This window comes from Haliaeetus albicilla, chromosome 21 (assembly GCF_947461875.1).
Source record: "Haliaeetus albicilla chromosome 21, bHalAlb1.1, whole genome shotgun sequence".
NCBI lineage: Eukaryota > Metazoa > Chordata > Aves > Accipitriformes > Accipitridae > Haliaeetus > Haliaeetus albicilla.
Genome location: NC_091503.1, coordinates 25,723,971 through 25,737,261, shown reverse-complemented (window position 1 = coordinate 25,737,261; position 13,291 = coordinate 25,723,971). Strand labels below are relative to the sequence as shown.

Below are 13,291 nucleotides of genomic sequence, written 5' to 3'. Positions count from 1 at the left end.
AGTATTCACATCTGTGATTGATAGTGAGAAAATCTGAAGAAGAATACACTGAAACAGCATGTAAGTGAAATTATTAAGTAATAATGAAAATAAACACTTTGTTCATTGCAACTGTGATATTTCTCTTTTAAAGCAAGAAGAAAAGTTACTATAGGTGAAGAACATGAATTTGCTGTCCGCATAATTTCAGAATATGCTTTCAACTTCAATTTATGTGCATGTTCAGCTTACACTTTGCAGTTGCGGTACTTGCTTTTGTCATCTATAAGCATGTTGCTCTTTGGGCTTCCATTCTTCTCAGGCTTTCTTTGGACTTTCATTCTTCTGCATCAGCAATGCATTTAATTCCCTCTGGACACATTGATGGTAGGTCTCCTATTGATACTGACATGATTCCTCAGTCCGGCAGAGTGGTAGGTGCTCTTACAATAATTTTATAACCATTCCTCCTAGGGTTTTGAAGACTTACTTGCCCTGCAGAGCGGTGCTGCAGTTCAAGGTTCCTGTTCTGAGGAGTTCACTGTCAGGCTCACTGGAGTTGTCAGGCCTGTTCCACTTCTCTGTTCAGCACTTTCAGCCCACAGGCATAAAGACAGTGTACAGGAGCATACCTCTGGGGCTTTTTGATAGGTGTGGATCTGGGGGGGTGGCACTGTACCAGCTGTCTCCATCCCAGTCTCCAGCGTCAGTGCCTCCCAGTCTAGGTCCTGCGCAGAGGAACACAAGTCTCCCATATGCCTTCCTCTTCAAAGACTGTGATTCCAGGCATAGCTTTGTACAGCACAGCTGTTTTGCCAGTTACTCTTACTTTGTGTATATCCAGCCCAAAGAATCCCTGTACATAAGGTAAAACTTGTCCAAACCAAAGTGACTGAGTAAACGGCGGTTACAGTGGGGAAAACAAGGGCTGATTATTTTGCTTGTCACTGCAGAGGGGAGAAAGGTGGAGAACAAGCTGCCAATTAACACGGTAGAGCAAGCATTAATGTGCTACTGGGTGATCACTAGTGCTAGCAGCCTAGAGCTGGCATTAATGTGCTCATTATCACCTGTGAGGCAGGGTGATCTACCAGGATCCATGGGGCAAAGAAAGCTCCAGGAATGGGATTAGGATAGTAAATGTTTTATCCTTCGGTGGTTTAATTCTAATCAAGGTCTATGCCTTTATTGATTTTGGATCTACAGGAAACCCTGAAGGTGGTAATAAATCTTAGGTTAAATATTTGGGATGCAGACCAACAGCACCTGCATTACAATCTTTTCTGAAGCTTTACCTTTCCTGAGGAATTCTTGGTTTTCTGTGGTAAACTCAGAAATGTTGAAAAACTCTTTGGCTGGTTTGGCTCAGTATGCATTAAGTCTAGGTTGACCAAACTCTGAAGTAAGAATTGCTAGGGGGGGAAAATTATCCAGTAAAGAAAATTTCTCACTGAAATGAAGGCTAATATCCCACTCCTAGAACTGAATCATTGTGGCCATTCCCTTGAGTGATTCATCCCAAAACCTGCACTTGACTCAGTGAAGCTCACAGGTGCAAGGATGGCTTATATTCCAGGATTGGGATCTAAAGCTGTAATTTGAAAATTTAGTCACATTTTTGGAGCCAGTGAGCAAGAAAATGTGAGCTTACAGTGAGCTGCTATGGCACACTGGGATAAATTTGTCATTTTGTTGCTTGAGGAAATTACAGCGAGTAGAAGTAAGGAAGAGAACTTCATTCTGAAGGGACCTCATATCTGCCTTTTCAGGAGAACAATGAAAGCCTGGTTCCCATTCTAGCTTCTAGTTGGCGTTGACAGTATAAGCTTTCAGAATAAACTGTTTCACAGCACAGGACCTCCAGCTAGCCTGCTATGGGCAGACTTGTAACTACAGTATGATATGTTTTGTTTAAGCAAAAGGTTAGTTACAGAATTTACTCCCACTAGTATTAACAGTTACTACTGTCACTGACAGGACCAAGCAGATAGCTCATCTTTTTAATTCTCCTCCACTGGATAACTTCTTCACTCAAGCGATAACTAATTAAGTCATTTCCCTGACAGACTGGAACAGAAGAAAGAAAGAAGGACATTGTCATAATTGTTTCTTGTTGAAGTGAGTGGAATCATCCACCTTCAACAGTGACTGGAGCTAGCTGGTCAGCTGGAATAAATTACACACAAATTGAGTTTACCACAAAGAAACACTTCAGTTCTTTTTTTCCCCAGAGGAGTATGAACTCCTCACACTGCCCAATCGCTGGAGAATGATATAAACAAACAAACAAAAATCTTTCAGAGAGTCATTAGCTTGAGCCTAAGAAATATGTTCTCATTGCATCAGGTTAAGCAACTCCCTCATATGCAATGCAGTTTTTCTAGATTACTACTATAACTGTAGTTTGGTTTTAACTCTAGATGGTCATCTTCCTGTATTGTTAACGACATACAAACACAACCAACCAATGTGTCTGTTCACACATATATATACGCATTGTCTGTCAGCTTCATGGTAAATGTAAAAATGGATACCAGATGCCTGTACCCCATCCATTTTGAGAACACCATTGTTAGAATATTATTACTTTTAAATGGCCCCAAAAGCTACCAGAATCCACATGAAATAATCAAATGCCTGACAGCTGATTGTGATCATAGATCTTGATTGCCTGACATTTCTAAGATATTTCCAGAATAATTTTTTTTTTTAAATGTAGATGGTCTATCTCCCTTCTCCTTATGCTCAGGCAGAAGGAGATGCAGTGTCCTTCTCTGCTTAGCATCATTTAAAGAGTACAACACCCTTCTCCCAGAAAGCCAACTGGAAACAGCATCAGTCCCACACAGCTGTGTCCATACAGTTGTTATTCGTGCAGCATATTTAATGACAGAGTGGAGATCACCCCTTGAGAATGAGAGACATTCTGAAGATTATGACAAGTTCAGTTCCCAGCCTGCATATGGCTGTGAGATAAAAAAGTCATCACTTTTAACAGCGATCTTAAAATTCCTCCCGAATTTGCATTTTATACAGAAAAAAAAAGTCTTTCAGTGGAAATGAATACATTTCACAAATGAAGACGTGAATGGACCATACACTCTTGTTGGTGTGTAGAAATCAGACATTGACTTTGTACACACCGTTAGCTTGGGTTGCTTCCCTGACTGTCCAAACTTTTAAGTCGCTCCCAAGGTGCCTTCCGCAACAGGAACAACCAAGTCCTGCATCTAGCTCTCAGGAGAGCTTCAGTGGCTACATGCTCCACTGAATACTCCAACAAGGAGTATGGCTGAGACAACTTCAGGCTCTATTCCCCATCTCGTGATCCACTTTTCTAGCCTTTTCCCTTCATCCCCCCCCCCCCCCGCCCCCAAATTCCCATGCTTCTCTGCATACAGCACACAGACATTGCGTCAGGTGAAAATCCTCAGATGGCAGGCTTTAGTGCAGCTGTCTTTCAAAGGAAGATGACTAGAAAAAAAATGGATACATAGGTTATTGGGGTCTTTTTGTGTTTCAGGAATGAAGAAAGCTCCAGAGGAAGTGCAAAGTTTAGATGATAGATGTTTTTATGTGGTGAAGACTACTGAAAAGCAGAATTCACCACCGCATGCAGAGTCTTGGCCACATACAAGACTGCTGCAGAGAAGTTACATGATCAGCACCACCAGCGCAGCTTCCTGCAGTGCTGGTTAAAGCTAAAGAAAACAAAGACTACCTATATTTAATCTTATGATCAGGATCATACTTGTAGCTACTGCCTCTGGGGAATAGAGGAGCAGTGTCTTTTATGCAGCAAGATAAGTCAGTGCTTATAGGGAAAAGGGCATGGGTTCAAAATTAGTGTCACACATCAGCACACTAAACACCCCTCTACCTCACATTCTGAGGATTACTATATGCAGAAGGCTTTATTTGGCTGGTGAACTGATCCTAACCCACTCTTTCCTGAGCACACCATACCATGCCCCTCTGCAGTCTGCACTCTTGGCCTCTAGACATTAGGGATGACGGGCGCTTGGAATGTTTTCTTGGGGATACCCTGATGGCCTTCTGTCAGGAAGGTAGGTTTTCTTTTGGTGAGCTAGGAAAGTAGCCTTGAGAGCTGAAAGTGTGTGTATGAAAAGAGGTGAATCCTGCCATTCCCCTATCATTCCAGATTCTAACCTGATTTGACTTTGGTCGGTTAGCTCTAAGCTAGTTAGCCAGCTAGCTCCTCAGAAATTGGATTAGATGACCTCCAGAAGTCCCTTCCAACTTAACTTCTTCTATGATTCCCTGATTCTCTGTGTTATGCATTATCAGCCAAATGTTCACTCATCCATAGCCCCACAGTTCACAGCCAAGTTACACCAATAGAGTCAGGATTCAAGATGAATGCATCAATATTTCAGAACAGCAAGTAATTAAATGGTAAATGCACACAAATGAGAAGGATCGGGTTATGTGTTTCAGACTGCTGTTGACAGAGGCATTGCAGGCCAACCAACTCACGTGTAGTGGATGGAAGTACAGGTTCTGTGTGGCACATCACCTAGTGGACCAACCAAAGGACCTGTTTGGGGGGGCAGAAGTGATAGTGCTCAGATCCATAACAGTATCAAATGAAATTCACTGAAAGCCTGCTCTCCTCCAGTCTTCCCTTTCCGTAACTGTTGAGCATAGTGGGGTGTAATATTGGTAAGGAACTTGAATCTCAGGTGTGGTTAGGATTCCAGAGTGAGTTAGAATATTGAAAATTCCCTAGGCATACATAGTTTTGACTCTAGATAGGCAGAAGGCCCTTGTTGACTGAGCTTCACTTTATGTCTTGGTTTGGACATGAAACCCAATTTGTAAAAGCTCTGAAACAAAAACTACTCCATCCTCCTGTAAAGCATAATGTCTGGGGTGAAGGTGGGGTTTCCAGCCTTATCTGCTAAAACCATGAAACACACAAATAACGGTAGAAGACTATATTCTGACATGGGCTATGATAGGTATGATGACATATGATGACTGCAATTAACCATTATCTTGTGTCATAGCAGGAGCTGATATGAACTGGTACCAGTAAAGATACATCTTATAAATATAGAGCTCCAATGCTCCAAAATTATAAGCTGAAACAAATATAATTACAATGAAAAAATACACTCCAATTTATAAATCAAACAAGACAGCAAACAAAATGACAATCAAACAAAAAGATGCAAAGCAGCAACTTTGCAATAGATGCTGTGTGCCCCAACACCAAGCTCGACTTTCTCATAGCATGAATGTTGTAGCTTCCAAAAGCCACCCTCCTCTGTTCAAGTTGAGAAGTGAGTCAGATCCAGTGCCAAAAGCCAGTGTTTATATGCCACTCCATATTTCTGCTCTTTTCTGCTGAAATCACTAATAACTAGCATCGAGCCTTTCTCTACCTCCAGATCCGTGAGGTGCAAAGCTCAGAGGTACAAAGCTTTGGAATGGCCCTCAGAATGTGAGGAGAGCCTGAAGCAGATGTGAAGGGGAAAGAATATAAAAGCTTTTTCTGGTGTTTTCAGTCCACCAACACTGTTTAAAAAAAAATGAAAAGACAGCTGGGATTTGAAACTTAGTTATAATCTCACTGGTTTTATCATGGATTAGAGCTCACATGAAGCATTATCTAAAACCTCTTGGACTGTTCTCTCCTTACCTTGCTTGGGTCTACTGTGCTGACCACAACTTTGTATTTGTTTGTGTTTCTAAGCAATAGATAGCACTGAATTCTCTCATCTTCTTTGTGCCAGTTGCGTTGTGCACATCATTTTGCAAAAGCCTGTGATCTGTTTCAGTGTGATGTACCTCTTGGCTCATTAAACTAAGCAGCCATTAAGTCTGACCTGTCAGAATCCTTACTGATAGCTTTCAATGCTCATTAAAAAGTTTAATTTTTTCCAACAGAAATGGCTGTTCATGGCTTCTGTATGCTTTGTATATCAACAAAGGTGACAAGGGATGATGCTCCCCTCACCATTGATTTAATGAACTATTAGCTAATTAGCTACTGCATGGGCATACCACAAAACCAGTTCTATCTAATTTTTCTATTGCAGCATTTTATTTGCTAGCACATGGTTTGGTCATCTGTGCTATCTTTTAAATCTCTTAAAATTGATACTTAGAATATAATGTTTATTTAACTCCATTAAATATTTAATTCCATTACACTATAAATAAATTTATAAAAAGTTTTTTTTTCAGCTCATGCCTCCTATCTGTTGTAGAAAGCAATGTTATGGAAACATCCTAACAGCAGGATGACAGCAGAAATGGTCATTTTCACTGGGATCACAGAGCTTTCAGGGAAAATTGATTCATCCAATACAAGACAGCTTAGATTAAGTTTCCTTGGTTTCTGTGTAGGAAATCAAGCTGGCTGGCATTAGTGACTACCAAAACTTCAAAAAGCATTACACATTAAAACAAAACCCCAAAAGATTGCTTGAATCTTTGCATCAAAAGAAGGATATTATAATGAGATGCTATATATGATCATATATGTAAAGTTTAAGTTACAGTGTTGTTATAATGACAGTATCTCCATATATATCTTGACAAAATATGGACCCTTCTGTTCTAAGGATGGAAATATTGGCTTATAAAGTCCACGGGAGTTCTGTCATTGACTGCAGTAAGGCTAGAACTATACAAAAAGTGTCACAGTTGTCAGAGAGAGACTCAGGAGATCTTCTACAACTTCTGTTGCTGTTTTTAATGATTTGCATTTTATAAATGACATGAATTATCAGCCTTTTTAAACTTTGATTTGTAAGCAGAAATACAAACTTCTCAGAAGTCTTGTATGGAAAGTCTTCTCTAAATGCACTAAAATGTTTCTCTAAATCACTTGCCAAAGCAGTGTGATTCCACCAAAGTGATACAATTTATTGCCAAACTTCTCATTACAATATACTATTAAAACATTTCTATAAAGACACATTAGCAGAACAACTTGACTTGTTTAAAAATATATGCAGTAAGTTGACACCTTTTGGAAAGTACACACAAAAATCTCCAAACAACAGCACTCCAAAGAGTGACAATTAAGGCACGTGATTACTTTGCAACCTTTGTTACATATATCTCTGGCTAGACCATATATTTGTAAAACGTAATTTCATATATTTCAATAACTAGCTTCACAGCTCAGAGAGACAGAATTCATCTGAATGCAGGCAACACTTCTGTTTTTTAACATTGCTAGGTCATAGTGCAGCATAATAAACATTGTTAAAAAGAACCTTATCCATGGAGCAAAATGTATAGAAGAGACATCAAATATTTCTGCATTTCACCTTTTTACAACAAGGTAGGCCATAGTTACTTGTACAATAAATAGCTACTGTGGAACTCCCAACTTGCCTTTCTTTGACACAAAAGAACGTTAGAGACACAGTTTTCAGCCAGGGAAGCAAGAACTGAACTGGCCTCACCAGAGGTAAACTGATTTACCAACTGATCATTCCAATCTAATTCACACGGCAAAAAAGAAGCTGATACATACAGCCAGATCCTCAGCAGCTCTTAATCTATGTTGCTGTGATGGGAATTAGTGGTGCTTGACTGATTAAAGTGTGCTGAAGGAACAACCAAACACTTGCATCCATGGGACATGTACTGAAATGTGAAAGTACATAGAAAGAGTATAGGAAAAAAAGAGTGAGACAGATGATGAACTCTTATAACCTGCTTTTTTTATATACCCTGGTAGATATTGGGAGCATTGCCTTGGGAAAAAAAAAAAAAAAGGAATTATAATCCACTGTATTCTAGATAAGAGTATGTTCTCAATATAGAAATTAGGGACATGAAGGGGTTTTTTCATCACATTTCAAATTGAGAAACTATGCCAAACAAAATCTTTCTGTAGAGGCAATTATACTAGAAAACGTGTTCCAAGGCATAAGAGCTTCAGAAATTATGCAAGCTATTCCAGGGAAAGGTCTCTTTGCTATCAAAATTGTCCATTTTATCCTTCATGTGTTCAACTATGGTAACACAACGTATAGACAAACCCTAAGGCCTTTGAAACTAAAGGAAGAGTTAAGCCCTTTGTACACAGTGTCTTTCCATTTCTTCTGTTGCTAAAAATGGCATAATGTTCCTCTCTGTTTTGCAAAAACTCCTACAGCCCACAGCCCTCGAAATCACACAGGATCCTTCTGACTTTTCACAGACACTGCTGTATTTGTAAACACTGTGGTGTCTATTGATCCTCTCTTGGTTAGCATAAAAGCATACAAGAACATTAAAATCTTATATCCTGCGTTCTTCAAAATTGCATACTCTTGTGTGTGCAACACTTATCTGGTGAAAACTCCCATCTGCTGATGAAAATTTACAAATGTTTTCTTGAGGTAGCCTGTACACAAATAGATTAGGAATGCTCTAACAAGTAAGCAGAAAACAGTCCACAGTGTGGTTCTTCTTCCTACTGCAACACAACAATGTCTTCTGTGCAACAGCAATAAGAAATTAAAAGTTTTATTTCAAAGCCAACACCTGATGAGCATCTTGCCAACTTTGGTGTTGGTACTTCAGCATTATGCTATGAGACTGGAGGTTAGATTTTGGCACATTGCACTTCACCTGTGCTAATATTTGGGATCAGTCACGGTCCTGTTATGTATCTATGCCAATGACTAAAATACTTGTTCCAATTATATTATCTGGAACAGCATTAATATGCTCTACTTCACCAAAATAGTATGTTCATATGTACTCAGTTCACAAAAAGTTTATTTACATTATTTAATTATAAAATTAGCATCCCTACTGATGACAGACTTATGTCTCCTGACCCTCATTAACAAGACTAGCTCTGGGTGACGAAGCTTTCCAATTAGGGACACTGATTTGAATCAGTGCTCAAGATGACTGCAGCCAGGCAGCTGCTTGTGGGTTGATATCAAAAAACCCAGTACTCTGAATCTAGTCTCTAAAGGCATATGTTATGTATCTATCTAGGTTTATATATGACATATATATGACATATTTGACATCACATCTCTGCAATTTGCACTAGCCTAACAGGCAGTTTTAGCAAAGAGGACAAAGATAGGAAAAAGATGTGGGCATGAATTCTCACACATCGCTCCACTCTTTTTGGGTGTCTGGGTAAATCTCAAATTTGATATCTGACAGAGAATCACCTAGAACCTGTTCAAAATCTAGGTAGGTAGAATGAGACAACCACTAATTTCTATAAAGTAAAATTTACCAAATAAAGACTCCATTGGATCCAGTCTTAAGCAATTCAGATACCTCCCTGAAGGTGACTTAGCTCATTTACAAAGGCTTTATGCTGATATCAAATAGAAATAAGGTACACGTTAGGATCACAGAAGCAGCTAAGCATTCATCTTCTATTGATGTCACATAAGCTTTGCAACTTATACCACTGAAGATTTCAAGCCAAAATTTCAGGACTGGAATCATCCAAGGCAAAATACAGATAGGCCAGAGGACTATATGCCTGCATGTAGCATTATGCACCCATGAAAGGTCTCAGAGTTTTCACTTTTATATAGTCTTCATCTGAGTTGGCTTTCACTGATGTCTCCAGCTGTCTTCAAGGTGACACAGATCAGGTTCATACGCCATAGGCATCTAGTGCAATCTTTACTATTATTTAAAAGAAAACTGGGGACAAAAAAAAAAAGAAGGTCCTAACACAAGCAGGTATATACATACACAGTAGCCAAACTAACTCTGTACAGTATTATGAACCATCAACATCCTGAGTCATTGTGGCACTTAAACCATGTGGCAAAACACAGGATAGCATCTGAGAGACCATTATCCTGATCAGCTATTGAAAGTGATACATAAATTAACAAGATGATAATCTAACAGAGTATTTGGAAGGTGTCTTCCAAAGCAGCAGTCAAAATGACAAATATTTACACTTCTGTCTGAGTGAGGCTATTTAAAATAGAGCAGCTTAATTAAGAATATGAAATGAGTTGCTTGTGACCACACAAACTAAAATTCTGAGCTAATTCTGGTTGTTCTTTCATTCTAGTGCTACTGAGCAGAGGAAATGAAGGTGAAGGAAGGAAATGGCCTTCCTGGAGCCCTTGATTAAATTTCAAGATGCCAGGACTTTCCTCTCCCTGGAAAGTTTTCCACCAGAGTCAATATCCCACAATTACCCAGTGACACAAATATTCAAGAGCAGGAAAGTTTTTTTCTTTAGCTTGCACTTATAAAAGGCACTGATCCATTTCAATCAGAGTAGACTTAGCAGGAAAGAGGTTAACCATTGGCTTCTCCTACATTAATTTCATACATCATAAATATTGAATTCCATTACTGAAGCAGCAAATGCAGCCTATTTCTTTAAATGTATTTATGGCATAATGGCATAATAAACCATTTCCACGTAAAAAACCAACAAGGATTTACCATTTGGAAAGATTCTTGGTTTAGCCCTCCAAAAATAATATTGATTTTTTGTAACAGTCTACAGGAAAAAATAACAAGGAGGCATATTTCCCCTTCACTACGCAGCCTTTCATTATGAATGAGAACTTAAAAATGTAAGTGCAGCAGAAAAGCTCCAGTGTTTCTGACATCATGGGACCCCACTCCTTTCCCACATGAGACCATTCTAGAGCAGATCCCACGAACCAATAGGTTGCTCTCTATTTTTACAGAAGCCCTTTGTTCAAGTTATTCTCTCTCATCTTCTCCTTTCAAGTAAGTCCTGGCTCACAACTGCGTTTCCTCTTGTTCCAAAGAATGTGGAGGGACATGGCAAGATGCTGGAAGAGACGCTAGCTTCTGAAGCTTAGGGTGTTGCAGAGGTTTTGGCCTGTGAAAAGAACGTCGGCTTTGTACACGTCTGGCTGCAGCAGATCTGTAATTTCCTTGTACATCAAGCAACATTTTCTTCTCTTGGGGCTCCTTCACATAAGAGTCTTCCAGCCCTTCAAACATAAGCAGAGAATTCTCTTCTTGTGAATTCTCTGACTTGTAGCTAACTTCAGAACAATAACCTGAGTTTACTGTCTCTTTGTTATTCGTATCTGTACCTGCTTCCCAGAAGAGATCAGGTACATTTGGGTCACAAGAAGCTATATACTCAGAGACAGTAGAAAGAGATATATTCCCTCTTTTTTCCAATGAAGAATAGTTTTGTGTCCAAGGCATTTGAAGGCAAGATGGGAAGAAGTGGAGGGGAGTCACTGAAACACTTTGGTTTTCATTTAGTTGGTCATCTGAAGAGGAGTATTCTGTCATTTCAACTTCATGGTCCATATCACCTAGAGAGCACAATTAAATAGAAACATTTGTGAAACATACTTTCTATACTAGTGTGCTGGCTATTGGGCTTTGCTTTTGGCTATTTTTATGAAAGTCTTATGAAAGTGAGTGGTTTAAGATGGCTTTTTTGCTGGGGAACTGTACCCTGTCCCAACTTCTATCTTGGACAACCTTAAGTGAGTTTATTAAACTTCTTATCCTTGCTGAGTATCAGGCAAAACTTAGTTCAATGTTTGTGATGAACAACTGCCTGTTTCAGAAATTTAGGAGATGGAGCTGTCACCTGGTCATTAAGGTGTACCTTTAACTTGAAACATTTAGTCCTGATGCTCAGCAAAGAAATCTTTCAGAAACTTTTGAAAGAAATTCTGCTCTTTCAATCAAGTAGCAGAGGGTATCACCAGGAAGTCAATTTCTTATTGACCAGAGCCTATGATCAGTTTTCTGTATACTTTAGACTAGGTAGAGAAACTTCACATTTCCACCCTTGCCTTCCAATTTACATTGGTTTCTAAAACTTTGTAATTGAAATTTCAGTATCATTCTCCTATTAGGAGAATTTTATTATGGAGATAATTCAGAGGACTGTTTCAGAGAGTAATCAAGGTCTAACTTCCCAAAACACTTCTTAAGAAACACAGCAGTCAAAACCCAGTGATTTTGATATATCAAAGATACCTGCACAAGAACTTACACATACCAGTTCCTAACTATAAAGTCAAATAAAGCAACAGAAGGGAGGAAAGGAACAAAGGTTAGCAAGAAAATGTTCAGCAAGTCATACGCCAATATTTTCTGACAATGTTCTTAGTGCCTTTTGGAATGCTGTTCATTGTTCAGATTTTTAATCAGGATATTGGAATTTAATTCACAGTTCTTAAATTAATCCAGTGTTCATTTTAAAACATCATTTAAAAAATAATCAAAGATGCATTAATAAGGAACTGAGTACTAGAACCAACCACAGACCTACAGGCCACTCCAGTAAAGAAAGTGCTGTGCTTCCTGTAATTATACTTGAACTAGCACATCCTCTGTAGGGACAGAAGCCAGAACAAAAGAAAAATGAAACTTCCTTTTCTATTTCTTTTCAAAAGTTTATTAAGTTCTTCTCAAATCAAAATTACCAGCATTCACTCTTATTCTGAGGTCTTTCTCTGAACAAAGTTTCATCAACTAACTGGAGAAATACTTTCAGCTTAGCACATTCCTTTATTTGTTGATGCATAGAGGACACCAGGTCATATATTTGTGATCATGGATTCCACAAAAGTGAATTCATGATGAAATGGACTATTGCATTTCATTGCATAATCCCCGCAGTGCCCTATGTTCTATTCAGTTATGATGTCTGAACTGTGACCTGACCCACCTCATTTACAGCACTGACTGTGTTGATTATAGAAGTGAAGGCTGCTTTTTATGGTGTGGAAAATTTCCACAAAGCGAGAATTAAAGGGAAACTAGGATATTCATTTAAACCCAGAGGCAGTTTAATTTTAAGCCTCTAACACATTAGAAGCAACAAGTTATTTACTGCATCAGAAAGCTAAGCATTTTTTTCTAGTTTCAAAGTAAGGTATGGATTAAGATAAACTCTCAGTTTAAGGAGGATAAAGCTCTAACCAAAACTGGAATTCTGCTTCTGCACAGTCTGGCTGTTGTGTAATTATCACTACCTGTGCAAGGGAACTCTGATGCATTCCAGTAAACAGGCTTCATTTTTAAACCCTTTCTTATGTAATTTAATGATGACATCAGCAGTGTCACTGACTACTTGTAGCAGTGGGACAATTTTCCCTTCCTGGGCACTGGATAAATAACCTGGACAAATGTTCAGAACTGACTCAAGGCTTCTTAGCAACAGAGTCAAAAATCATATTCTAATCATGCTAAGAATGAGAGACTTAGCCCAGCTCACGGCTGGTCTAGCCCTGCTGCTCCTGTTGTACATCTGAATGCAATAGAGTCCAGTGGGTTAAACGACTCATCTGACCTCTTATGGGCAAACCCTGTCCTTTGGCATCAGCAC

The 13,291-nt window shown here is 39.0% G+C and overlaps 1 protein-coding gene across 2 annotated transcripts in view; it reads right to left on the bottom strand.

Annotated features, from left to right (window-relative positions):
- Window positions 1-11,117: 11,117 nt before the first annotated feature.
- Window positions 11,118-13,291, bottom strand: part of SLC9A3 (solute carrier family 9 member A3) — a 55,840-nt gene continuing 53,666 nt past the window's right edge. For both annotated transcript variants that reach the window (XM_069809284.1, XM_069809286.1), the window contains exon 17: window positions 11,118-11,258. In XM_069809284.1, coding sequence (XP_069665385.1) covers window positions 11,255-11,258 — 4 coding nt within the window. In that variant the 3' untranslated portion in view covers window positions 11,118-11,254. The remainder of the gene's footprint in view (window positions 11,259-13,291) is intronic.